This window comes from Oncorhynchus mykiss, chromosome 2, assembly GCF_057628025.1.
Source record: "Oncorhynchus mykiss isolate SJ-2025 chromosome 2, ASM5762802v1, whole genome shotgun sequence".
Classification (NCBI taxonomy): Eukaryota; Metazoa; Chordata; class Actinopteri; order Salmoniformes; family Salmonidae; genus Oncorhynchus; species Oncorhynchus mykiss.
In genome coordinates this window covers 62145341-62170230 of record NC_143023.1, presented here as the reverse complement: position 1 = coordinate 62170230, position 24890 = coordinate 62145341, and the positions used below count along the sequence as shown (strand labels likewise).

General features: G+C 42.3%; 1 protein-coding gene across 1 annotated transcript; it reads left to right on the top strand.

Moving 5' to 3' along the window:
* The first annotated feature begins 133 nt into the window (after positions 1-133).
* On the top strand, positions 134-24633 carry slc6a13 (solute carrier family 6 member 13). Its single transcript, XM_036952561.2, has 15 exons — positions 134-391; positions 9479-9679; positions 11200-11334; positions 12295-12435; positions 12841-12925; positions 13296-13428; positions 14305-14439; positions 16043-16146; positions 17882-18006; positions 18424-18536; positions 18800-18937; positions 19716-19818; positions 21756-21856; positions 22146-22316; positions 22506-24633. Exons 1-15 carry the CDS (start codon positions 385-387, stop codon positions 22668-22670), a joined length of 1857 nt encoding a protein of 618 aa, XP_036808456.1. The 5' UTR covers positions 134-384; the 3' UTR covers positions 22671-24633.
* Positions 24634-24890: the final 257 nt, after the last annotated feature.

Here is a 24890-nt window from a genome sequence, read left to right as displayed (position 1 = left end):
ATATTTTTGTACCCCAGGGAACGATACTGTACCCTCATTCCTAAGAGTGAATAGGCCGAAAGAGAGACCCTGTGAGAATGTGTGTCGAAGGTTATGCAATCGGCCCACCACACTGAGACGGCACAGACCTCTAGTGTGCTGCATGGAGCGTGTGGGTGTGTGGGTGAGAGAGAGCGAGTGTGTGGGGGTTTCTGAATGGGACTAGGGGGGGGGGGGGGGGTAGAAGAGGGTGCAGAGCAAAGTAAACGAGAAGCTCATTGAAGGCTGAACTTAAGTTTGGAGTTACCGAGATCCCCCGCCCCTCCATGCACGTTATATAGTAAAACCTAGACACCAACAGGCCAATATCTGGCTAACCATTCGAACCATCAGACTGTCTTTATTATGAAAGGTGAGTACCACTGGGTGAAGAAAATGCTTACTTTCCCATGCATCTGTACTGATGAAAGCATTAGGCACAATTACAGTGACATATTTCCTACTTTATTTTAGGCTGGCATGAGCATGAGTTTGGCTCTTCTAAAAACACGTTTGTTGAATGGTTACGTTTAATGAACATTCTGTGAGCACTTGGGAATCTTAGATGTTGGCTCTGCTTCACGCTTGGTTTATCTTTATGAAGATATCTCATCTGGTTTGGTGATGCTTCCTTATTAGGGCATTTGGTGACAAATTACTTGGCATTTTTCTGATTGTACAATGTTGAAAACTGTAGCTGACGTTGGGAATAGTCTAGATGTTGCCCTAACGAGTAGAGCTATTGTCCATGGAGCGTGTCCAGTCTTTAAGATATTCAAGACATGGACATACTCTGAGAAGTGAGAAGGTCGACAGCTCTTCTCTTGGTGACCACATTCAAATGCATTAAACATCTAAACAATTTCCAATGCAATGTGTTGCTGTATAGGGATGGTTATTCACAACCCCTACTGACCTGGTTAACCTTGGCTAATTAATAACTTCTGGAGGCATGCATGATTTACCTTGCTCTTTTGTCTTTAGAGTTACATTTAGATTGGGTTGTTGTCTTATTTGGCAATGCACCCTACACAAGGAGATGCTATATCACCCTTTAAACACCCTTTACACAGTATGACATAAGCTTACAGATAGTTTGGGTTTATGCCATGCTTATGAAGACTGTGTGCTATATAAAGTATTTATAAGTTAGTAGTTATTTTAAAGCGGGAACATCCTCCAAATCCATCATGTAATTACAAGATAACTATTAAGCTACTGTATTGTAGCTTAGTTAATGTAGCTCAGCAACAATATTGTGGCTAGAGTAACTGCATAATTACTCTACAGGAATACAGTGAGATCATCCATATGTAATGTGTTTGTCACGCCCTGACCTGAGTATTCTTTGTTTTCTTTATATATTTTGGTTAGGTCAGGGTGTGACGAGGGTGGTATGTGTGTTTTTGTCTCATCTAGGGTTTTTGTATGTCTAGGTCTGTGTGTCTAGTCTAGGCATATTGTAGGTCTATGGTGGCCTGGATTGGTTCCCAATCAGAGGCAGCTGTTTATCGTTGTCTCTGATTGGGTAACCTAGTTAGGTTGCCAATTTCCAGTTTGGGTACGTGGGTTATTGTCTATGTGATGTTGTATGTTAGCACAGAGTTTCTATAGCGGTCACGGTCGTCTGGTTAGTTTGTATAGTGTACGTCGTGTTTATTTGTCCATTCATTAAAGTATGCATTCACACCACGCTGCGCTTTGGTCTCCTCAATACGACGATCGTGACAGTGTTACCACAATAGACGCAGTCAGAGCCACAGGGGAAGTTATTCTCTGTACGTTGCCCATCCTAAGCCGCTGCACTTTTATGATAAATGGGACTGATCTACAATATTATTGTTTTGTTCTGTCAGACGGACAGGGTTATGGGCACACAAAACGATTCAGTACAGTAATATTTTTAGTAATAGTTTTGAATTTGGTTCTTGATTTTCTGGTTCTTAATTAAAAGATTCTGATTTTTTTGCTCTATGATACGGGGTCCTTCTAGCAGACCTGATCCTGTGTTGGAAATCTATTTAATAGTTTACATTTTCACTGGTGGTTTTCACTTAGTTGTGTCCTCAACTGATCCAGGAACTTGTGCCTTGACAGTACATTTTGATCACTCTCAATATGGTGGGTTTTCACACAGATCTTCAGTACCAGTCAAAAGTTTGGACACACACATTCCAGGGTTTTTCTTTATTTGTACTATTTTCTACATTGCAGAACAGGCAGTTAACCCACTGTTCCTAGGCTGTCATTGAAAATAAGAATTTGTTCTTAACTGACTTGCCTAGTTAAATAAAGGTAAAATAACAAAAAAAATAAACATCAAAACTATGAAATAATACATTTGGAATCATGTAGTAACCCAAAAAGTGTGGCTAATTTGAAGAATCTCAAATATAAATAATATATTGATTTGTTTAACACTTTTTTTGGTTATTACATGATTCCAAAATAGTCCAAATAAAGAAAAACCCTTGAATGAGTAGGTGTCCACTTTTGACTGGTACTTTTAGCATTGACTTAACTTATCGCGAACAAACAATGGGACTCAGATATTGGAGAATAGAGAACATTGATGTACAGTATCACAATCATACAGTGGAAAGTCGTACATAAAAAGTTAAATCATTCCAGACAGATTTGTTGAATAATTTGATCAAATATGAAATCATACAACTTTATCATTTTAAATGGGTTTGGTAATGGGATTGAAATCCAATGCACCTGCCAGGCAATCTGAAAGTGCTACATTATTCTATGCCAGGTAACTGTGATCAAGTTTGGCATTTTCCACTGTACAAACATTAAAAGTTAACATGTGCATGAACCTGATGTTTGGAGACTTTACAGTCTGTCTGTCAGCGAGTCTTTAACTGATTGAGTATTATGTTATGAGGTCTCTTAATAAACAAGCAGAGGCAATGTCATGACTTTAAGTACAGTGAGCAGACCAAATATTAGGAATACCTTCCTAATATTGAGTTGCACCCCCCCACCTTTTGACCTCAAAACAGCCTCAAATGGTCACGCCATGGAGTCTACAAGGTGTTGAAAGTGTTCCACAGGGATGCTAGCCCATGTTGACTCCAATGCTTCCCACAGTTGTGTCAAGTTGGCTGGATGTCCTTTGGGTGGTGGACCTTTCTTGATACACACGGGAAACTGTTGAGCGTGAAAAACACAGAAGCGTTGCAGTTCTCGACACTAACTGGTGCGCCTGGCACCTACTACTTCCTACCATACCCCGTTCAAAGGCACTTAAGTATTTTGTCCTTCCCATTCACCCTCTGAATGGCACACATACACAATCCATGTCTCAGTTGTCTCAAGGCTTAAAAATCCTTCTTTAACCTGTCTACTCCCCTTCATCTACACTTATTGAAGTAGATTCAACATATGACATCAATAAGTGAAAGATTAATGGAATCTGTGTGGGTAGCCAGACAGGTAGGATCAAATCAAATTTATTTATATAGCCCTTCGTATATCAGCTGATATCTCAAAGTGCTGTACAGAAACCCAGCCTAAAACCCCAAACAGCAAGCAATGCAGGTGTAGAAGCAGAGCAGAAGAAACCTAGAGAGGAACCAGGCTATGTGGGGTGGCCAGTCCTCTTCTGGCTCTGCCGGGTGGAAATTATAACAGAACATGGCCAAGATGTTCAAATGTTCATAAATGACCAGCATGGTTAAATAATAATAATCACAGGCAGAACAGTTGAAACTGGAGCAGCAGCACGGCCAGGTGGACTGGGGACAGCAAGGAGTCATCATGTCAGGTAGTCCTGAGGCATGGTCCTGGGGCTCAGATCCTCCGAGAGAGAGAAAGAAAGAGAGAAAGAGAGAATTAGAGAGAGCATACTTAAATTCACACAGGACACCGGATAGGACAGGAGAAGTACTCCAGATATAACAAACTGACCCTAGCCCCCCGACACATGAACTACTGCAGCATAAATACTGGAGGCTGAGACAGGAGGGGTCAGGAGACACTGTGGCCACATCCGAGGACACCCCCAGACAGGGCCAAACAGGAAGGATATAACCCCACCCACTTTGCCAAAGCACAGCCCCCACACCACTAGAGGGATATCTTCAACCACCAACTTACCATCCTGAGACAAGGCCGAGTATAGCCCACAAAGATCTCCGCCACGGCACAACCCACGGGGGGGGGGCCAACCCAGACAGGAAGATCACATCAGTGACTCAACCCTCCTAGGGATGGTATGAAAGAGCCCTAGTAAGCCAGTGACAGCCCCTGTAATAGGGTTAGAGGCAGAGAATCCCAGTGGAGGCCTGCGTCTTGTGACGTGTAGGTATGTACAGCAGGACCAAATCAGAGAGATAGGTAGGAGCAAGCCCATGTAATGCTTTGTAGGTTAGCAGTAAAACCTTGAAATCAGCCCTTGCCTTGACAGGAAGCCAGTGTAGGGAGGCTAGCACTGGAGTAATATGAGAATTTTTTGGGGTTCTAGTCAGGATTCTAGCAGCCGTATTTAGCACTAACTGAAGTTTATTTAGTGCTTTATCCCGGTAGCCGGAAAGTAGAGCATTGCAGTAGTCTAACCTAGAAGTGACAAAAGCATGGATTAATTTTTCTGCATCATTTTTGGACAGAAAGTTTCTGATTTTTGCAATGTTACGTATATGGAAAAAAAGCTGTCCTTGAAACAGTCTTGATATGTTCTTCAAAAGAGAGATCAGGGTCCAGAGTAACGCCGAGGTCCTTCACAGTTTTATTTGAGATTGTCAGATTCAACAGAATCTGGGACCTAGAACAAGCATCTCTGTTTTGTCCGAGTTTAAAAGTAGAACGTTTGCAGCCATCCACTTCCTTATGTCTGAAACACATGCTTCTAGCGCGGGCAATTTTGGGGCTTCACCATGTTTCATTGAAATGTACAGCTGTGTGTCATCCACATAGCAGTGAACGTTAACATTATGTTTTCGAATGACATCCCCAAGAGGTAAAATATATAGTGAAAACAATAGTGGTCCTAAAACGGAACCTTGAGGAACACCGGAATTTACAGTTAATTTGTCAGAGGACAAACCATTCACAGAGACAAACTGATATCTTTCCGACAGATAAGATCTAAACCAGGCCAGAACTTGTCCGTATAGACCAATTTGGGTTTCCAATCTCTCCAGAAGAATGTGGTGATCGATGGTATCAAAAGCAGCACTAAGGTCTAGGAGCACGACGACAGATGCAGAGCCTCGGTCTGATGCCATTAAAAAGTAATTTACCACCTTCAAAAGTGCAGTCTCAGTGCTATGATGGGATCTAAAACCAGACTGAAGCATTTCGTATACATTGTTTGTCTTCAGGAAGGCAGTGAGTTGCTGCGCAACAGCCTTTTCTAAAATTTTTGAGAGGAATGGAAGATTCGATATAGGATGACTGACAGTGAAGGTGAACAGGTGATCACAGGTCAGGTGACAGAGGAATGGATGAGACTGAGGCAGGAATTCCTTTAGCCATAAAGTGGTATATTTACTGGGTAGTTTGTCTGTGCTGCATCACAAAGGAAACAGAAGAACATGTATCCAATCAAATTCATAATCACAAAGATCAAATCATAACAATCATTCTCATTATTAACATAATTAGGGAATTCAGCAATCCAGTTAATTAAGAAGTCAATAGGAATCACCCTTGAGTCATTTAGGTTTGTAACCATTTATCATAATCATGAGAAGAATACTACAAATAATTCAAACAGTGATTGAATAACCAATCTATAAACCCCATCACTTTGATATCAGAATTGATCAGTTCATTAAACAATGACGTTTCATATTTAACCCTTTCAAATTTGTCTTCATATGTACATGTAATTTCATTACATATTAACCATATATCGATGGCATAATTGGCCTGTGATGATCTGTAGGGCCGTGATCATTGACCATTTACATTACATAATAGGTTTGAAGCGTGCACACAAAGCCGCGCTCCGCGGTAATAACCATAAACAATACCTGATGGCCAGCTCTCCCGATCGCAACAGATAGTTCAGAGGACAGGTTCAGATGAAAGGTAACAGGTTTGGTGGATTTACGTGGATTCGTGGACGCACAGAACTTCTGGATTAGACGGAGTTAAGGAAGAGAAAGCAGCGAGATCGGGCGATGGCGATTTCCTCCTTTTAATGAGTTGAGATCTGTCGGACATTTTCACCTGACCTAATTAAAGCGCCCCTGGCCCAGCTGAGCAAGTGGCCATGAATTAAAGGATTCTTCCACCAACTCCATGAGCCTTTTCTACAATAAGGGATTGTAGCTTTTACCTGGATTCACCTGGTCAGTCTATGTCATGGAAAGAGCAGCTGTTCTTAACATCTTGTATACATCTTGTACATGAACTGGTTGTTCAAACTACCTAAAACGAAACGTCCACTCACTGTCAACTGCATTTATTTTCAGCAAACTTAACATGTGTAAATAATTGTATGAACATACAAGATTAAACAACTGAGACATAAACTGAACATGTGGCTAACAGAAATTGAACATGTGTCCCTGAACAAAGGGGGGGGGTAACAGTCAGTATCTGGTGTGGCCACCAGCTGCATTAAGTACTGCAGTGCATCTCCTCCTCATGGACTGCACCAGATTTGCCAGTTCTTGCTGTGAGATGTTACCCCACTCTTCTACCAAGGCACCTGCAAGTTCCCGGACATTTCTGGGGGGAATGGCCCTAGCCCTCACCCTCCGATCCATCAGGTCCCAGACGTGCTGAATGGGATTGAGATCCGGGCTCTTCGCTGGCCATGGCAGAACACTGACATCCCTGTCTTGCAGGAAATCACGCAGAGAACGAGCAGTATGGCTGGTGACATTGTCATGCTGGAGGGTCATGTCAGGATGAGCCTGCAGGAAGGGTACCACATGAAGGAGGAGGATGTCTTCCCTGTAACGCACAGCGCTGAGATTGCCTGCAATGACAACAAGCTCAGTCCGATGATGCTGTGACACAGACCATGATGGACCCTCCAACCTCCAACCTCCCTCCACCTCCCTCCACGACCCCGCTCCAGAGTACAGGCCTCGGTGTAACGCTCATTCCTTAGACGATAAACACTGCAGCTGAGCAGTCATTCCTTCATGGCTCTGTGCTACTTCACGGCTGCATTCCCTTTTCGGAAGCACATGCCGATTTGGAACCACTCTACTTAAGGGTTTTGATTATTAGTCACATAGCACTTTAAAGTTGTAGTTTCTTTCTGAAATATGAAGTCCTTCCTCCATCTATGGTCTATCTATGATTGAAATAACTAACTGTTTCCAAACATAAACCATGACGAAACCCTAACATCGTTTCGCTATATTGTGTTGTGTTTTGATCATCACAGTGATGACTAATGGGTGGAAAGCAGCTTTGTTCCTTTCCGACAGTACGGGGACAGAAAGAGTGTTATCCAGTAGACTACCCGCTGTAGTCAGTCAGTGAGTCTGTTATAGTGCAGGCCTTTTAGAGAGTCGTGAACACTGGCCCAGTGGCTTGGCTTGAGGCTTGGCATGCTCAGTCCTCCTCAGTCTTGGTCTTCATTTCTCACAGCCCACACTTCTGCAAATCTGCAAATTGGCTATTTCTGTCCCGTCCTGTTACAAATAATGTGGCAAATGTTTATTCTCACCTAGTTCAAAATAAGTGTGGACTGCTCCCCTGGACTGGAGTCTGGAGAGATCTCAGTGTGAAGGAATTTCACACTGCCCCCTTGGCCCACACTGAGCCTGTGAAAACCAAGGTAAAGTGTGATCAGGCTTCCTGGCAGCCTGGAGCTCTGCTCTCCTTCAGAGCAGCACAAAGAAGCTCTGGCCAATAAGGGTCTCCAGTCCTTTATGATGCCAAGCCTTCATTCCCACCAAACACCTTCTGAAAACAAGGGACTCTATTTTTACCGCTGGCCACAATTTGGCCCAGGCTCAGAAAATGTTTGCTCTCTCCCCTCCATCCCATCCACCCCACCCTGCTCTGCCAGCGAGAGGCTGAGCTGAGAGCACATTCTCAAGGCTTCTGGCACAGTGGGGTAGCCATCTCTCCTGTTGTTACGGACCTAAACTCAACATGAATTTGTTTAGTTTGATCTGTGACAGGAGGGGCCACTGGACTAGCCAAAGTGGAGAGAGGCAGAGAGAAGGGCGGCAGAGAGAGAGATAGAAAGAAAGAGGAAAAGAGCGAGGAGGGAGAGAGAAAGAGTGAGAGAGAGGGAAGAAGAGACAGAGAGGGAGAGAGAGAGAGTGAAAGAGAAACCGGGAGAGAGAAAGCAAGAGAGGGCAGCAAGAGGCCTTGTTAATGAGACATGACAGCAGTGAGCACGGTCAGTGAGCTGCCTGTTTCCTGTACAGAGAGAAACTCTTTCAGCATCACTGGCCCTGAACATTGGCCGGCTACGAGTTGCCCAGCTCGTACAGCCGTGGACCCATTCTAGCCAGGGAGAGACAGAGTGGCATATATGACATGTCAATGTGACTATGCATGTTTTGCACTGGTGTAAAGTACTTAAGTAAACATACCTTAAAGTACTACGTAGTTTTTTGGGGGGTATCTATACTTTACTTTGCTATTGACATAACATTACTCCACTACAAGAAGATAATAATACTTTTTACTCCATACATTTTTTGCTGACACTCAAAAGCATTTTAATGCTTAACAGGACAGGAAAATGGTTGAATTCCCTCACTTATCAAGAGAACATCCCTGGTCATCTCTACTGCCTCTGATCTGGTGCACTGTCTGAGTGTTGGAGTGTGTCCCTGGCTATGCTTAATAAGGAATTCAAAATGATTTGTACTTTTACTTTTACTTTTGATACTTAAGTATATTTAAAACGAAAATACTTTTACTCAATTTGTATTTTATTGGGTGACTTTCACTTGAGTCATTTTCTATTAAGGTATCTTTACTTTTACTCAAGTATGACACATAGGTACTTTTACCACCACTTCATGTTTGACACTTTCGTGCCTCCTGTAAATCCTCCGTTAGAACTACAGAAAGTCTTGAAATTCGTCCCTGCCTCACACCTCTTGCTGCTTGACCTTTGTTCCAAACATTCAAAGGGGATGCATGCACAGCCTTTGTTTTTACTATTCCATGCTGTTGTCTTAGGAGTCTTCATAACTTATAGTTTGAGTCCATACAATACCCCCTATAACCCCCATGTTCTTGAGCCACGTTCAAAGACCTTTTTCTCACCCTATTCCTCATTTCCAGGAGATGGTCCCCAGGGAGGCTTAGGGACTGTGAAGTTGTGTTTACTTTATGATAAGCCTGTTGATCTGGGAGTGGTGTGATAAAGATACACAGAAACACCTCCCCTCCTCACAATAACTACACAGTCAATACAATACTTTAGGCTGTGGGGTTAGCCTATATAATGAGGTACAATAGTGTTACTCTCCCGGTGTCTATCCTCTCCTCCACTCACTTTAACGTGTTGCTTCCTCAGGCGACATGGAGAGCCTGCCTAAGATGGACCCCTCCAATGACCACAGTCGGCCCCTGGACATTGTGCCACAGAGCGATGAGAAGATGAAGGAGAGGGGCCAGTGGGGAAACAAGGTGGAGTTTGTCCTTTCTGTTGCCGGGGAGATCATAGGACTGGGCAATGTGTGGCGCTTCCCTTACCTGTGCTACAAGAACGGAGGAGGTGGGTGTTAACATCACAGTGCTCAGTGACACGTCATTTTGTTCATATTATTGGTACATAATTGAGTACTCCTTCAGTACTATTGATCAGGACAACAGTGGCAGTTCATATTGTAGATGTATTATAATTTTAGCTACTGTATTGTTGTTAACTGACCCAAAGCCTGTTGTTATCAACCTAAATGGCACTGGAGCCTTGGAGTACATTGTGCTTTAACGCTATAAAGAATTATGAAGGGCATGGAATCTGTTTAAGGATGAGTAGTGACGTAAAACCTCAAAAGAGCTCATTTGGAGGTATGTAAATAGTTTTTCAGCAATACATCCTCCTAATAGATTGTGGATAACAATTGCTGTTTTTAGATTGATGTGCATTTATGTTTCTGTGCTGCCTGCCAAGACTACACTCAAAACATATTAAACATGAAGTCCAATAGTAGCAAACAACACACTCCCGTTTGTATTGGCAAGATGAGAGAAGTCAAAAGATTAACACTAATTTCATTGAATTTGTTATATCCAACGACATTATGGAGACACAAATTAAAATACGTTTTTCAACAGGCTGAATACTTTGGAATTGCTCTTTTAAGTTAAAAAAAAATGTTATATGCCAATATGTTGTGGAATTAGGGATAAATACATACTGGCTGTCCTACTATATTGTTGGGTGGGCTATGGTATGTGATACTCTGATGTCAAGCTGGTCAACCTGGGCTTGCCCAGGTCAAAGTTCACTGCTGTTGACTAAGGTTGTCTTTGTTCCTTCTCTGGAGAAACTGTTCTCAAGTGCACAAAGTAGTTCTGAGTTTCTTAATAGTTTGTATTATACTTGATAGTTTGTATGTCTCTAGACCTATCATTCCATCAAAACAAAAAGTATTGATGCATACCCACTCTGTACAGATGTCAGTTCTAGATTTGATTTACGTTTGGTTGAGATGTCAACTAACGATAATTCACCTCGAAATCAAACAAAAATGTCACCTTGTCATTGGATTTAGGTAAAAAAAAAAATGAAATTCCCTTACATTGATGACTTTTTAAAAATCCTATCAGTTTTCCACGTTGATTCAACGTCATCACATAGAATTTTGGGGTTGAATTGACGTGGAAACAATGTTGATTCAACCAGTTTTTGCCAGTGAGTAGACCTATGTGTCTAGCTCCCATTTCTAATATATTTGTAAAATTTCATTATTAGCTAGTTAGCTTGGTTAGCGGGCTGATGACTGCAAACTTGACATTTTCTGAAAAATGTGATAAACATTTTAACATTATTTGGTGAATAAACATTATCTGGATATCCCACCCAGCGATGGATAGGTCGGATGCTGACTTAAAAAAATTGCGCAAATCAAGGTAGAATTTATCCTTTGGTACACTCCAATTTTAGTGGCCAGCCCTGAAATGCTGCATCCTTGTTGATTGGTTATGTCATCTGACCTCAAATCACAGTGAAGTTCTAACACATGCGACAACACCTTGTTAACTCCTCTCCTTCCCCCCTCTATCAAACAGGTGCTTTCTTCATCCCCTACCTCATCTTCCTGTTCACCTGTGGGATACCAGTGTTCTTCCTGGAGACAGCCCTGGGACAGTTCACCAGCGAGGGAGGCATTACCTGCTGGAGGAAGATCACTCCTCTGTTTGAAGGTGATCCTCCTCTCACATCTGCTGTTTAGAACTCCATTTTGTTTAGTGTGCACAGTATAGGAAGGCCTTTCAAGGTAACTACACCCGGGCATGTCTGCTTACTTAATAGATTAAGAGAATACATTCTGAGAATGATCTACAGTAAGTGTGTGTTTTTCTGCATGCGTGTCTGCCAGTATGTACTGTAGAATAGTAGCAGGAGGTTGATGTTATGGTTAGCATGCCACCAACACTGGCAGACTTCCAAGTATCCAACACTTCAGTCATTCAATTGGCCCCCAATAAGGACAATATGACTGTAGACCTTCACACATGAACCAGATAGGCTACCGGGTGAGAAATGGTGGAGTCGGAGATGAAAAAGCAATGCGAATAGAGTCATGGTTTTCATGTGTCATTGTATTCAACATTATCATAGCTAACCACAATGTGTGATGTGGTAAGTTTCCCGAGGGGCACAGCAGGATAAGGCAATGCATCTCAGTGCAAGAGTCATCCCTGGTTCAAATCCAGGCTGTATTACATCCAGCTGTGACTGGGAGTCCCATAGTGCGGCACACAATTGGCCCAGCATCGTTTGGCCGGGGTAGGCTGTCATTGTAAATAAGAACTTGTTCTTAACTGACTTGCCTATTTAAATATTTAAAAAAGTTGGACCCAGGTGCAGAGAAGAGACCAGATGAGGAATCAGTGGTTAAGGATAAACATAATACTTCACTGAGAAACGGTAGCCGCAGGATCACAGTACACTTGAAAAACCAACAAACACTAAGTCTCAAACTCACTCTCAGGAAACAATTCACAGTTCTGCAAAGGACAATAGAAAACACCTCTTCAGGGAAATCACAATGAGTAAATTGAACACACCTGAGTGTCGTTAATGTCTCTAGGAACGGTCTCAGCCGCCCTCTGGTGACAGGTGGAGCCATGACACAATGCTCCCCTTTGTCCTTGCTGCAGGAGTGGGCTACGCCACACAAGTCATTGTGGCTCTGTTGAACTTCTATTACATCATCGTCCTGGCCTGGGCCATCTTCTACCTGTCCTACTCCTTCACCTGGGACCTGCCCTGGGCCTCCTGCAACAACACATGGAACACAGGTCAGAGATCCACCAGTGGACTTTTCCTTATTCAATCTCGATGAAGCTCTGCCTAAAGGCAGAACTAATGTGATTGGCATGATGAAAGCTCACGGGCAAAGTTGCTGGTTCGAATGTTACTCAACCCCTAAACCAACCCTAACCAATTCGGATTACTTCAACTTAAGTGATCGTATTTGCCTAAACATTCACATTGTTTCTGCCCTCGAGACAGAGTTGCCCTCGGGAAACGAGATTGAATAAGGAAAACTCCAAAATGCCACCATACACAGAAACATCCCTGACTATTTGATGTCTCACGTAACCTTACGTAACGTTACAATAGAGTTGGGTTACCTAGAAAAACCATAGCCGGTGTCCTCAGTAAACATGTGTGTGAACTTGTTATGCATCTCTGTTCTCAAGATTCCTGCATGGAGTTCCAGAGGAGGAATGGCTCTTTCAATCAGCCACGTCTGAACGCCACGTCTCCTGTCATTGAGTTCTGGGAGTAAGTACTAAGTGCTGCTTAGAGTCTATTGTTTCTCCATCTCCTTAAGGAGCTCGGTTGGCCTACTGTTTATTCCTCAGCCAAATGGTCGTTGTCTTGCCAACTGGCGTAGCACTGCTGAATACGAAAACAGGCTGGCTTGAGGCTGAATTGGAGGGCTGTGTGACGTCCTGAGAAATAATATACATGACATGCTCCCCTAAGGTAAATAATTAACAAGCTTCAACATTACTGTTGCTGTAATATTTGAGCTTAGTGTTCATGTTAGATATTCATGTCTAAATAATGATCACACTGACAGTCATCTCATATTTGTGTGTGTGTGTGTGTTGGTGTGTGTGTGCACCGGCGTGCGTGGATGTGTGTGTAGACGGAGGGTTCTGCGTATCTCCTCTGGCATAGATCATATAGGATCTCTCAACTGGGACCTGGTTCTGTGTCTGGCCATAGCCTGGGTACTAGTCTACTTCTGTATCTGGAAGGGAGTCAAGTCGACTGGAAAGGTAAAGGGCTCTATTCTACATCCTCTCTCTGTGAGCCTCCCTAATGCAGTTTTTGACCAGGAAGAACCTCTGGGCACTTCATTGATTGATCCCTTGATTGTGGTCCCTTAAAGTGCATGGTGCAATACATTAGATAGATGCAGACTTAGATACATTACATACTGTAGATACAGACATGAAAATGGGTCTATGGTTCGGTCATCAGCCAGCTTTTGACATACTTTTAAAAATAAGTTCTGGTCGGCATAGCTTTAAGTTGTTGTGGTAGTTTGTTCCACTTAACAGCGCAGTTGTATAGAAAGGTTTTCTTACAGGATAGTCTCTTAGATTTGAAACAGTCCATGTCAGAGTCTATGGCACTGAATATGACTAAGAGTTGCTCCTGGTCATTCAGGTCACTTTTTCAGGAACATTTCTATGCATTTTCGCAATGTTGCTTCACACCTTTGGACAGCCAAGTACTCTAGATATGTGGTCCTTTTGAAGTCTGGCAGATAACGTGATAGCTGAGGTGATTAGAGACCATTCAATGACTTTTTTGCTTGTTGTTATTAGTAGACCCTTGGTTAACCCACATGTGACCGTTGGTGCTGTATTGTCCTGCACTGTACATACCGTAGCAGCATGTAACCGGAAGGTTGCTGGATCTAATCCCCGAGCTGACAAGGCACAAATCTGTCGTTCTGCCCCTGAGCAAGGCAGTTAACCCACTGTTCCCCGGGCGCCGACAACGTGGATGTCGATTAAGGCAGCCACCTGCACCTCTCTGAGTCAGAGGGGTTGGGTTAAATGCGGAAGACACATTTCAGTTGAATACATTCAGTTGGACAACTGACTAGGTATCCCCCTTTCCCTTTCCCATTCCATCCCCCTCAGGTGGTATATTTCACAGCCACCTTCCCCTACATCATGCTGTCTATCCTGCTCATCAGAGGGGTCACCCTGCCTGGAGCCTTCATAGGAATCAAGTTCTACCTCTACCCAGACCTGGGCCGCCTGTCAGATCCACAGGTACATGTACTGTACACACACACACACACACACATTATATGTACAAACACACCAATACCATCACATCTGTGGGAAGTGGAAAATGCCCACAGCCCTTTCACACACACACACACACACAGACACAGACACAACCAACCCCCCCCCCCCCAACCACACACACACATTATACATACAAACACACCCATACCATCACTGTGGGAAGTGGAATACCCAACAGCTTGACACAATAACCCTATAGACTGACTTACCCAGTGTTCCTCTGACCTCTGCCTGTCAGCAATAAAAAAATAATACTCTCACCGCCACACCTCTTGTCCCTAGTTTATGATGACAATATGAATGGCCACATACAGTAGAACTTGAACACTTAATTATTCATTTCATTCGTTGAGCTGTTGAAGTGACTGTTATGCTGTGCTTAGCATTTTCAGGGATCTAACTCAATATCACCAAGATTGTTATCAAGATTATCAAGATCGATCATTAAACAAATGAAAACACGTCTGATCATGAGAAGAACATGACATTGGAGAAACCAGGGGGACGTTGTCTCTCAAACTAATGCTGTGCCAGAGAACGACTGAATCTGTAAAGTTGGCAGTCCGCAGGAGTATTTGACGAGTGGACGGGTGATAAATGTCTCATGAACACCGGCATGAGGAATGTGGTCAGCAAACACAGCTCCTAGGCTAGTTCTCGTCTGGTTACGAGAGAGAGAGAGCGTTTTACTGACTGTGATTTTTTAGTATTTTCGACTGTTTGTTTGGATGATGTTGTTTAACCTATTTGTGTGTTACATACATGTTGCGCTCACTCCCTAACGTTATTGTAAATAAGAATTTGTTCTTAATTGACTTGCCGAGAGAGAGAGAGAGAGAGAGACATTTCACAACCACTTCTCCATTTTGGCCCCCATTAACCAAATGAGTGACCTCTTCAATCCACAGGGGTCTTCTATGGATGAATGTATAACCCTGTGTTGAAGGAAGAGACAAGCTGTCTGTATGATGGGAACATCTGCCTTAGTGGCCGGGGCCTGCGCTTGTGTCTTTGCACTGGACTAGCTAAGTCAAAGACTGTGTCCCAATAGCAACTCACACTCTATAAAGTGCACTACCTACAGGCCCTGGTCAAAAGTAGTGCATTACATGGGCAATAGGGTGCCATTTGGGACACATACGGAAGTATTCCTGGCTGCTAGGCAGCTGACTGAAACGTGCCCTCAGTGCTTCAGCACGACTTTGGTGAATAGGGAGAACAAAGGGCACCCTAATTCAAATTGGAACTGTGTTATGTTGGTTGTTCACAGAGTCTGTGGTGGAAAAGTACCAAACTTGGCGCTGGGGAGCCATAGCGATGGAGAGCCAGCATACTGGGGGGTGGCCATGGTGGATGGTCACATAAGTGATGAGAAATGGGGTGACATGTTTTTACCATAGAATGAGGAAGGTGTTGGTCATACCAAATGTCTCACCGGAAGGGGTTTATAGCTGTCTTATAGCTGACATGCTTCAGATAAATAAAGGTATTAGCCAGGAGCAATGCCATGGTTTCTGCCAGCAAATGAAAAGGCATTGGTATGATTTCTCCCTCCTCTTTCTAGGTATGGATGGATGCAGGGACTCAGATCTTCTTCTCCTATGCCATCTGTCTGGGGTGTCTGACTGCTCTGGGAAGCTACAACAAGTACAATAACAACTGCTACAGGTCAGGGCTCACCTCAGAACACATGCTTACACCTACACCTCCTACTTACCCTAGTCAGAAATGACTGACACCCAACAATAAGCAGACGTATCTCTGTCTTAAACCCCCTAGAGTTGATTGACGCACCCATGCACAAATCTAATGAATATAATAAAAAAATCCCCATAAAAATCTGTTTATTTAAGCTAGCGATATCAGCTGCGTCTCAATCCGCCTATGTCGGCCTTCCGAATCTTTGGTGGAAAGTGACAGAGCTACAATGCTGTTTGTCAGACCAGGAGACATCCCGAAAATTGGTCTTCTCACAAAAACGTCTGTAGCGTCCAGACGGACACGATGGTGTTCTCCGTTTTGCTCTATGACCCCCACAAGCCCCACGGGACTCATCTGAAGTTGGTAGAGTACAATATGTGCCAACTTCTGCCTGTAGCATCCAAACCGTTTGGGCTACAAACGGACATGACCCCACTAGACTCTCAGGAAAACAAACTTGTTTTGTTGTTCTTGTTGTTCTACTACCCCCACAAGTGTCATGTGACTCGCCTGAAGGTAACTTGGTACCGGTTTTACAAAATGATGGAAGTACACCTCAGGTCAGAAGTTTTAGAACACCTACTCATTCAAGGGTTTTTCTTTATTTGTACTATTTTCTACATTGTAGAATAACAGTGAAGACATCAAAACTATGAAATAACACATTTGGGATCATGTAGTAACTAAAAAAGTGTTAAACAAATCAATATATACTTTATACTTGAGATTCTTCTTCAAATAGCCACGCTTTGCCTTGATAATGGGAATTGATGGAAATTGATGTAAAATATATCACTAGCCACTTTAAACAATGCTACTTAATATAATGTTTACATACCCTACATTACTCATCTCATATGTGTGTGTGTGTGTGTGTATGTATGTATATGTGTATATATATATATATATATATATATATATATATATACTGTACTCTATATCATCTACTGCATCTTTATGTAATACATGTATCACTAGCCACTAAGGTAATAGTTTTGGAATTGTTAGGTTAGATTACTCGTTGGTTATTACTGCATTGTTGGAACTAGAAGCACAAGTATTTCGCTACACTCACATTAACATCTAACATGTATGTGACAAATACATTTGATTTGATTTGATGACAGCTTTGACCACTCTTGGCATTTTCTCAACCAGCTTCACCTGGAATGCTTTTCCAACAGTCTTGAAGGAGTTCCTGAAATAGTAAAAATAAAGAAAAACCCTTGATAGAGTAGGTGTTCTAAAACCTTTGACCAGTAGTGTATGTAAGTCATTTTTTGCATCCCACCCCCACTTCAAAACCTTGTTCCTTGTGATTTATTTTTTGACTGTACATTTTGCCATTTATACATGTGCTATTCAATGCATTTCAAATAAATTAAAAATGTTATCAAATATTTTTTATATATTTTTGGGGCATACCTACAGGGGACCTAAAATTCTAAATCAAATAGCTAAATGATCCATGGTATAACCATCTAAGACTAAGTGATTTGTTCTGTTTTACACCCTAATAATAACCTAGTACGCTAATAACAGGTGGTCAGAAGCATTTGTTCTGTATCTTTATCTGTATTTTGTACAGTATCTGTTTCACAATATGTTATTGATTTATCTTTGAAGTTGTTCATTTTTACTGTGACATACAGTAATGGCTGGTATCTATGCCTGGCTGATGACTGCCTCTCTGGGGTTACAGAGATTGCTTGGCGCTATGCTTCCTGAACAGTGGGACCAGCTTTGTGGCAGGCTTTGCCATCTTCTCCATCCTGGGCTTCATGTCTTACGAGCAGAACGTGCCCATCTCAGAGGTGGCAGAATCTGGTTGGTAGTCATCTTTGAACAGACACACACAGACCTTTCTTGGTAGTTCATCATTGGGGAACTGGTCATCATTTTTCATAATTCAACATGTATTTTATTTGAAGTACTTACGTACATTTCAGCAATATATTTTGGAATGTGAATTAGTAGAAACGCTGCACACCACTTAAGGAGCTATTGACTGTACAGTACATGTCCCACACTGTTCAAGAGAAAAACACTTTGTTAAACTGTGCTGTAATGGCTTTTCCATGATAATGACATGTTAATCTTTAAAATTAACTTTCAATGCTCAAAGAATTCAAAGATAACCTAGTAGTTTCACAATACAATCGGGTGGAGGTCAAAGTCCTGCTCACTTGAAGACAATTCTGTAATGACCTGTTGTAAAACCTGTATTAACCCTTTCTGTACCAGGTCCTGGTCTGGCCTTCATAGCCTACCCCCGTGCAGTTTCTATGATGCCCTTCTCTCCTCTCTGGGCCTGTTTCTTCTTCATCATGATCGTCTTTTTGGGTCTGGACAGCCAGGTGAGGCTAGAGTAGCACTCTGTCTCCTCTCTCTCTCTCTTGCTCACTCTCGTTTTCTCTTTGTCTCGCTCACTCTCTCTCTCTCTCTTTCTCTCTTTCTCTCTTTCTCTCTCTCTCTCTCTCTCTCTCTCTCTCTCCTACTCACTAACCCTCTTTCTGACACACACACACAATATGCTTGTAAACACTGCTCTAACAATGTCCACAGTGGTGTTTTTTAAATCAGTGACACAGCATCCCCTCTGTTCTCTCCACTGCTGTAGTTTGTGTGTGTGGAGAGTCTGGTGACGGCCATGGTGGACATGTACCCTAAAACCTTTCGTCGTAAGAACCGCAGAGAGCTCTTCATCTTGGCGGTGGCCATTGTCTCCTTCCTCATGGGTCTCATCATGCTGACAGAGGTAGGCCACAGCCTAAAATGCCACCCAGGACCCCGATTGGTTCATGGACGCTTGTAAAATGGCTGACCCTGGCTCTGACCCCAACTCTCCACGGGTGTCTCAGGAGGAGTTGGAATATGCAGCAAGAATGAAATCCCAAAGGTTTTCATTTAGGGCTTTATTTCTTGTAACATACGCCATTTATCAGAATATTTTATCCAAAGCGACTATCATTTGTGCATACATTTTACATATGGGTGGACGATGGGAATCGAACCCACTGCCTTGGCATTCCAAGTGCCATGCACTGAGCTACAGATGGAGAATGTCACATTGTCACGTGAATTGAAAGTTGCTAAGAAAAAGAGCCAAATACTGCAGGTTACTGAAATCGGGAACCTTTATTCTGTGCATGATGTTTAGCCTCTCTAATGCCTCAATCACACCAACAGTGTTCTTGCGCAAAATGGACGCAGCAATCATCTGGATATGTGTGCAGCAAAAGTTCAACACTCACCTTCTGCTACCATTTCTGTCAAGCCGTCGACACACACAGTTTGACACGTACGTTTGATAAATCACACCGCAACTGCCTCTGCAATGCAAGGCTGCAAGGCAAACGCAGCGTTCCATTGGAAATGAATCTACTCCTGGTGTACCAAAATGCAACAACACTGTCGATGAAATCGAGGCATGATTTTGTTGTTCTACATGTGGTCTTGGAGGTGGCATGGGGACGATGAAATAGAAAAAGTGTTCCTAGCTGCCCTGCCGTAACGCAACACATTTCTCTCTCCAGGGAGGCATGTACGTCTTCCAACTCTTTGACTACTATGCTGCCAGTGGGACGTGCCTGCTCTTTGTGGCTGTCTTTGAGACTGTTTGCATTGCTTGGATTTATGGTGAGTGTTTAGCCAAGTTATGTGGGAATGCATTGAGGGGCACATTAGCATGACAAATGGGGTATTTTCATTGAGCCATCCTCTGCCATCCAGCAGTAGTCTGCTATTAATAGAAGTGAAAGGGCATCTGGGAGATGAACAGCTGGCTGAATATGATATTATTAGACCATTTTGAATTATATATATTTTTGATGATATTGATACAACTTTTAGCGAACAGTTAGCTGTTACACATTTGTATTGTGTACCGAAACGGTGCCTGGGGTCATCAAGGACCCTACACACCCCAACTGCGCGCGAGCTGTTCACTCCCTTATCGTCAGGCAGACGATATTGGAGCATGAGGTCTGATACCAACAGGCTCAGAGACAGTTTCTATCTGCTGTCCATCAGACTGCTGAACACTTGAACTGGACTGACCACCTGCTTTGATTCTCTGCACCTTAGCTCACACACTGTAAACCTTAATGTGCTCTCATTACTCAAAACTTTGGAGGAAACCTGTTGCACTGCATACATGTATATCTCAGTACAGTTACTCAAACCGATAGTCACTGTGACCCTGTAGGCGGTCCAGATTTGGGTTGTCAGTTTGAAAATGTTGAGCAGCACCCCACCTAAGCCGTGCCACCAGTATAATTTCCCAGGATGCCTTGCCTTTTCGAGTGAATTGTACAGTTATCACCCATAACTGCATTTGTTAGTGACAGAGATATGGTTGCTGAATTTGTTTTTTTTCCAGACCGGTGGCCTCCACCAAGTGAGCTCCTAGGCAAATATTATCATTATAATTAAACTCTTTATCACAATACACCCAAACATACTAAATAGTTAGGAAATCCAACAGTTTTTATTTTTTGTCACCAGCAACCTGCATTCATAATGACTGCCAGTGTTAGGAACAGTGGAAGGAGACTACCTAAGCCTAAACTGGAACAACCATTTCAGTGAAAGGTACAAGAAAATCTAGCTAAATGATTGGATTAGTTTCAATTTTTTTTAATCTATCTTTGTGTAGCATAAGATTAATCAGTCAATCATTCAGCGCACATGCAAAAACACAGATATAAAAAATATATATGTTTTAATTACCTGCAGTAGAGCATGCTGGTAAAAAAAAGTACATTCGTTATCATAACTTTAAATTGAGTTGATGTGACATCTCATTTAGTTTTGAGTCAGTACCACATAAGCATCTGAAGTAATAATGACTTTTCATTTACTTGTGGTTTAACTTACTAGAAGTATTTGAGTAATTTCTTATTGTGATGTCGAAGGAATCTGCAAGTAAGCATTTCGTTGGATGTGTACACTGAGTATACAGAACATTAGGAACGCCTGCTCTTTCCATGACAGACTGACTAGGTGAATCCAGGTGAAAGCTATGATCCCTTATTTATGTCACTTGTTAAATCCACTTCAGTCAGTGTAGATTAAAGAAGGATTTTTAAGCCTTCAGACAATTGAGACATGGATTGTGTTTGTGGGCCACTCAAAGGGTGAATGGGCGCAGACAAAATATTTAATAAGTGCCTTTGAACGGGGTATGGTAGTATGTTCCAGGCGTATCGGTTTGTGTCAAGAACTGGAACGCTGCTGGGTTTTTCATGCTCAGCAGTTTCCTGTGTGCATCAAGAATGGTCCACCACCCAAAGAACATCCAGCCAACTTGACACAACTAAGTTAACAGGGACCAGCATCCCTGTGGAACGCTTTCAACACCTTGTAGAGTCCATGCCCTGACAAATTGAGGCTGTTCTAAGGGCAAAAGTGCAGGGGGGTGCAACTCAATATTAGTAAGGTGTAAAGTTTGGTATACTCAGTGTATACCATGTGTACCCCGTACATAAGACAAATAAAATTTGAAACTTTAATGAGTATCTGTCCGCTGCTGACTCCTGTCTCATTCTTCTTCTCTTTCCTCGCTGTTCCTGTAGGTGCTGACCGTTTCTATGACAATATTGAGGACATGATTGGCTACCGTCCCGGACCTATTATCAAATACTGCTGGATGTTCTTCACTCCTGCTACCTGCTTAGTGAGTATTTTTCTTCTGAACTAAACCCTGTTATGTCTCTTGACTGAGGGGTGCCCCCTGGTGGTTACTATTGAAAAAGCATCTGACATTGCACAACTAGGCTAATCAAATTCACAGAGATTTTGTAGAAAGTGGGAAAGGTTCAAAAGGAGGATAGGACCCAAATGAAAGCAAGTCAGTATTGTTGTTTTTAAATCAACACAACAAAAATGTTTTTGACTCAACCTAGGACGTAGCAACCAGTGACTGTCACGGAGACACAAATGATTGCATTTATTTGCCTCTGCAGGGTACCTTTGCCTTCTCCCTGATCAAGTACACCCCTCTGAAGTACAACAATGAGTATGTGTACCCTTGGTGGGGCTACTGCCTGGGCTGGCTCCTGGCCCTGTCCTCCATGCTCTGTGTTCCCCTCTGGGTGGTCATCAAAATGTGTTCTGTGGAAGGCACCCTGAAAGAGGTTAGTCACACACATCACCCACTGTTTCACCCTCTGTTTGCTATTGTCGCATGTCATGGCTTAAGCTACTGTAACTTAGAAATCAATACAAACCAATATAACAAACCAATCATGTCCTGCACCTATCCGGTGTATGTGACAATAAAGCCTCTACAATAGTTGTTGTCTATTTCCTCTGTTGTTCTGTAGCGCTTTACAATCCTGACCACGGCATCCACTGACTTACCTAAAACCAAGGAGGAGCAGGAGAAGCTGCTGGCCATCTTTCCTGGCGATGGGGACAGCCTCCGTCAGAGACACCCTCCCACCAAGGAAGGCTACTTCCCCGTCAACGAGAAGGAGTCCAACTGCTAGAGCTAGGAACGTGGACCCAGACCCTCTGAGGTCCCATGTCCATTCCCTTGACATGGCCTCTCCTCAACGATACCTCATAACTGCACAACTGCGGCCAAATGAGCACGGATGCAGTGACACTGGTGCTGCTGTGCCTTAGCTCTTTCTCTCCTGCAAGGTCTATCAGAGACAGTACAGACTACTGCTTCAGATGCTGTCCTGTTGTTAAGTCTTGTGCACTCTTATGTTTACACACTCAATGCTACTGGCTCTCCGCCATCTACACTTCCATCCACGGGAGAGTCGGTCTCTCCACTTCTCTCTCCCACTGTTGCCTTATCAACCACAAACTTTAGCTGTGTTTTGCTGATTTCTTTCATTAAAGTTGAGCAGACATTGAAATGGTGTGATTCAGTGATTTGTTATATGTCCATTGTGGTTGAGACTTGAGAATGTTTGTCTGATGATCGCACCTGCTTTCTAAGGAAGCATCTTTTATTTTCCTTTTTTTCATGGACATCTCTCGGGCATATGTGTACACAATTTGCTATGATTAAGTATTCTTTTAGTGCATCATGTCGAACTCGCTGCAGTCATATGAGTTGAATGTAATACATCATTCTAATCAATATGTTTGTTAATTTACCTGTTAAACCTTAACTGACAACATTTCTACATGACACATGGAGGAATCAGATAGGCATATGCCAACTAAAATCATCATGTCATTGTGGTTACAATAAGTAACACATCATTTAAAGGCCCAGTGCAGTCAAAAACGAGATTTTTCTGTGTTTTATATACATGTCCACACAACGAGGTTGTAATAATACTGTGAAATTGTGAAAATGCTTATCATGCCCTTTTAGTGTAAAAGCTGTTTGAAAAGACCACCTAGAATTCCAGTCTAGTTAATAGACCAATAAGAAAGAGAGTTCCAAACCACTCTGCCAATAACAGCCAGTTTTCAGTTTTCCTCTCCCTGCTCAGGCCACTCCCAGACAGTCCAAGAAAAAGTATTGCTTGAAAAATTGCTCTTAGCTAGAAGCTATTTTTGTTTCTTTAATTGAAAACAATCATTGTATGGTACTTCATTGTTACCTAGAAATGACTTGATATTGTTATAAAAATGACTGCATTGGACCTTTAACAATTTCTCATACGAACACTGTGACTTCAGATTGAAATATGTGCATGTGCTAAAATGTAATATCTTGTAATATATTTAATATCCAGATTTATGTCACAAAACTTGTGTCAAAAAGAAATCTGAAGCCCACCTGAAGTGCAAGTGTCTCTGTTTCTATTGTAGTAACCTGTAGGAGACTAACTAGTAGGCTATGCTAGCCGGAGGTTGTTGTTTGCGATTCGGATGGAGTCAGACTTACCGTAAATGTATTGCATTTGATTCAAAAGCTTACTTGGAGATATAATCATTGTGTATTAGCATTTTAATCATAGTCTTATGTCAGTTTTTATTCTGCATTGCTCTCATTCTTGGCTTGATTTGAAAAAAAAAAATGGTATACAATCGTATATATATATTTTTAAGCTGTATACCATGTCCAATATGTGATAAAGCACATGATAAACATGGTTTACAAACTAGTGAAGTATGGATTGTGTTCCAAAAAAAAATGTTGTGCAACATTTTTTGCATTGGAAATCATTGTACCGTACAACAGTAGACCGCCATAGTGAGCAGTTTAGAGGTGACAGACCAGAACTTGAGTTTCATACCTTTTATGTTCACATACACAGTGTTAGTCTTTATTTGCTTGTATTGTCTATTCATTAATTCATGATCTGCTTTTCCTTAGCGAACAATAACTTTGAACAGTATAAGCTCTTACACTTCCAGTATGTGTTTGTCAGTGTTGCTAAGGCCATGTCTAGTCAAGTGCAAAGCTGAACACCGTTCACATGCATCACTACAACTGACATTGTAAAATACAAATATTTGTATTAAAAGTTTTAAAATAAATACGTCATATCACGTCATTTCCCCCCCCCCCCCCCAACAAGAGATATTTGAAAACTGTCCCATCCGAAACCCAGCAAGAGAGAGAGGGAATGCATTCATGCATTCCAATGGCCAGAAAATGGTAACAGTATCAACATCAGAGTACATCAATAACCAACAGAAATCAATCTATTGAGGTATGCATGTGCTGTGTGCCTTTATTTTTTTCCCTCCAAAAAATCTCAAATGTAACATATTTAGTATATGTGTGTGTTTAC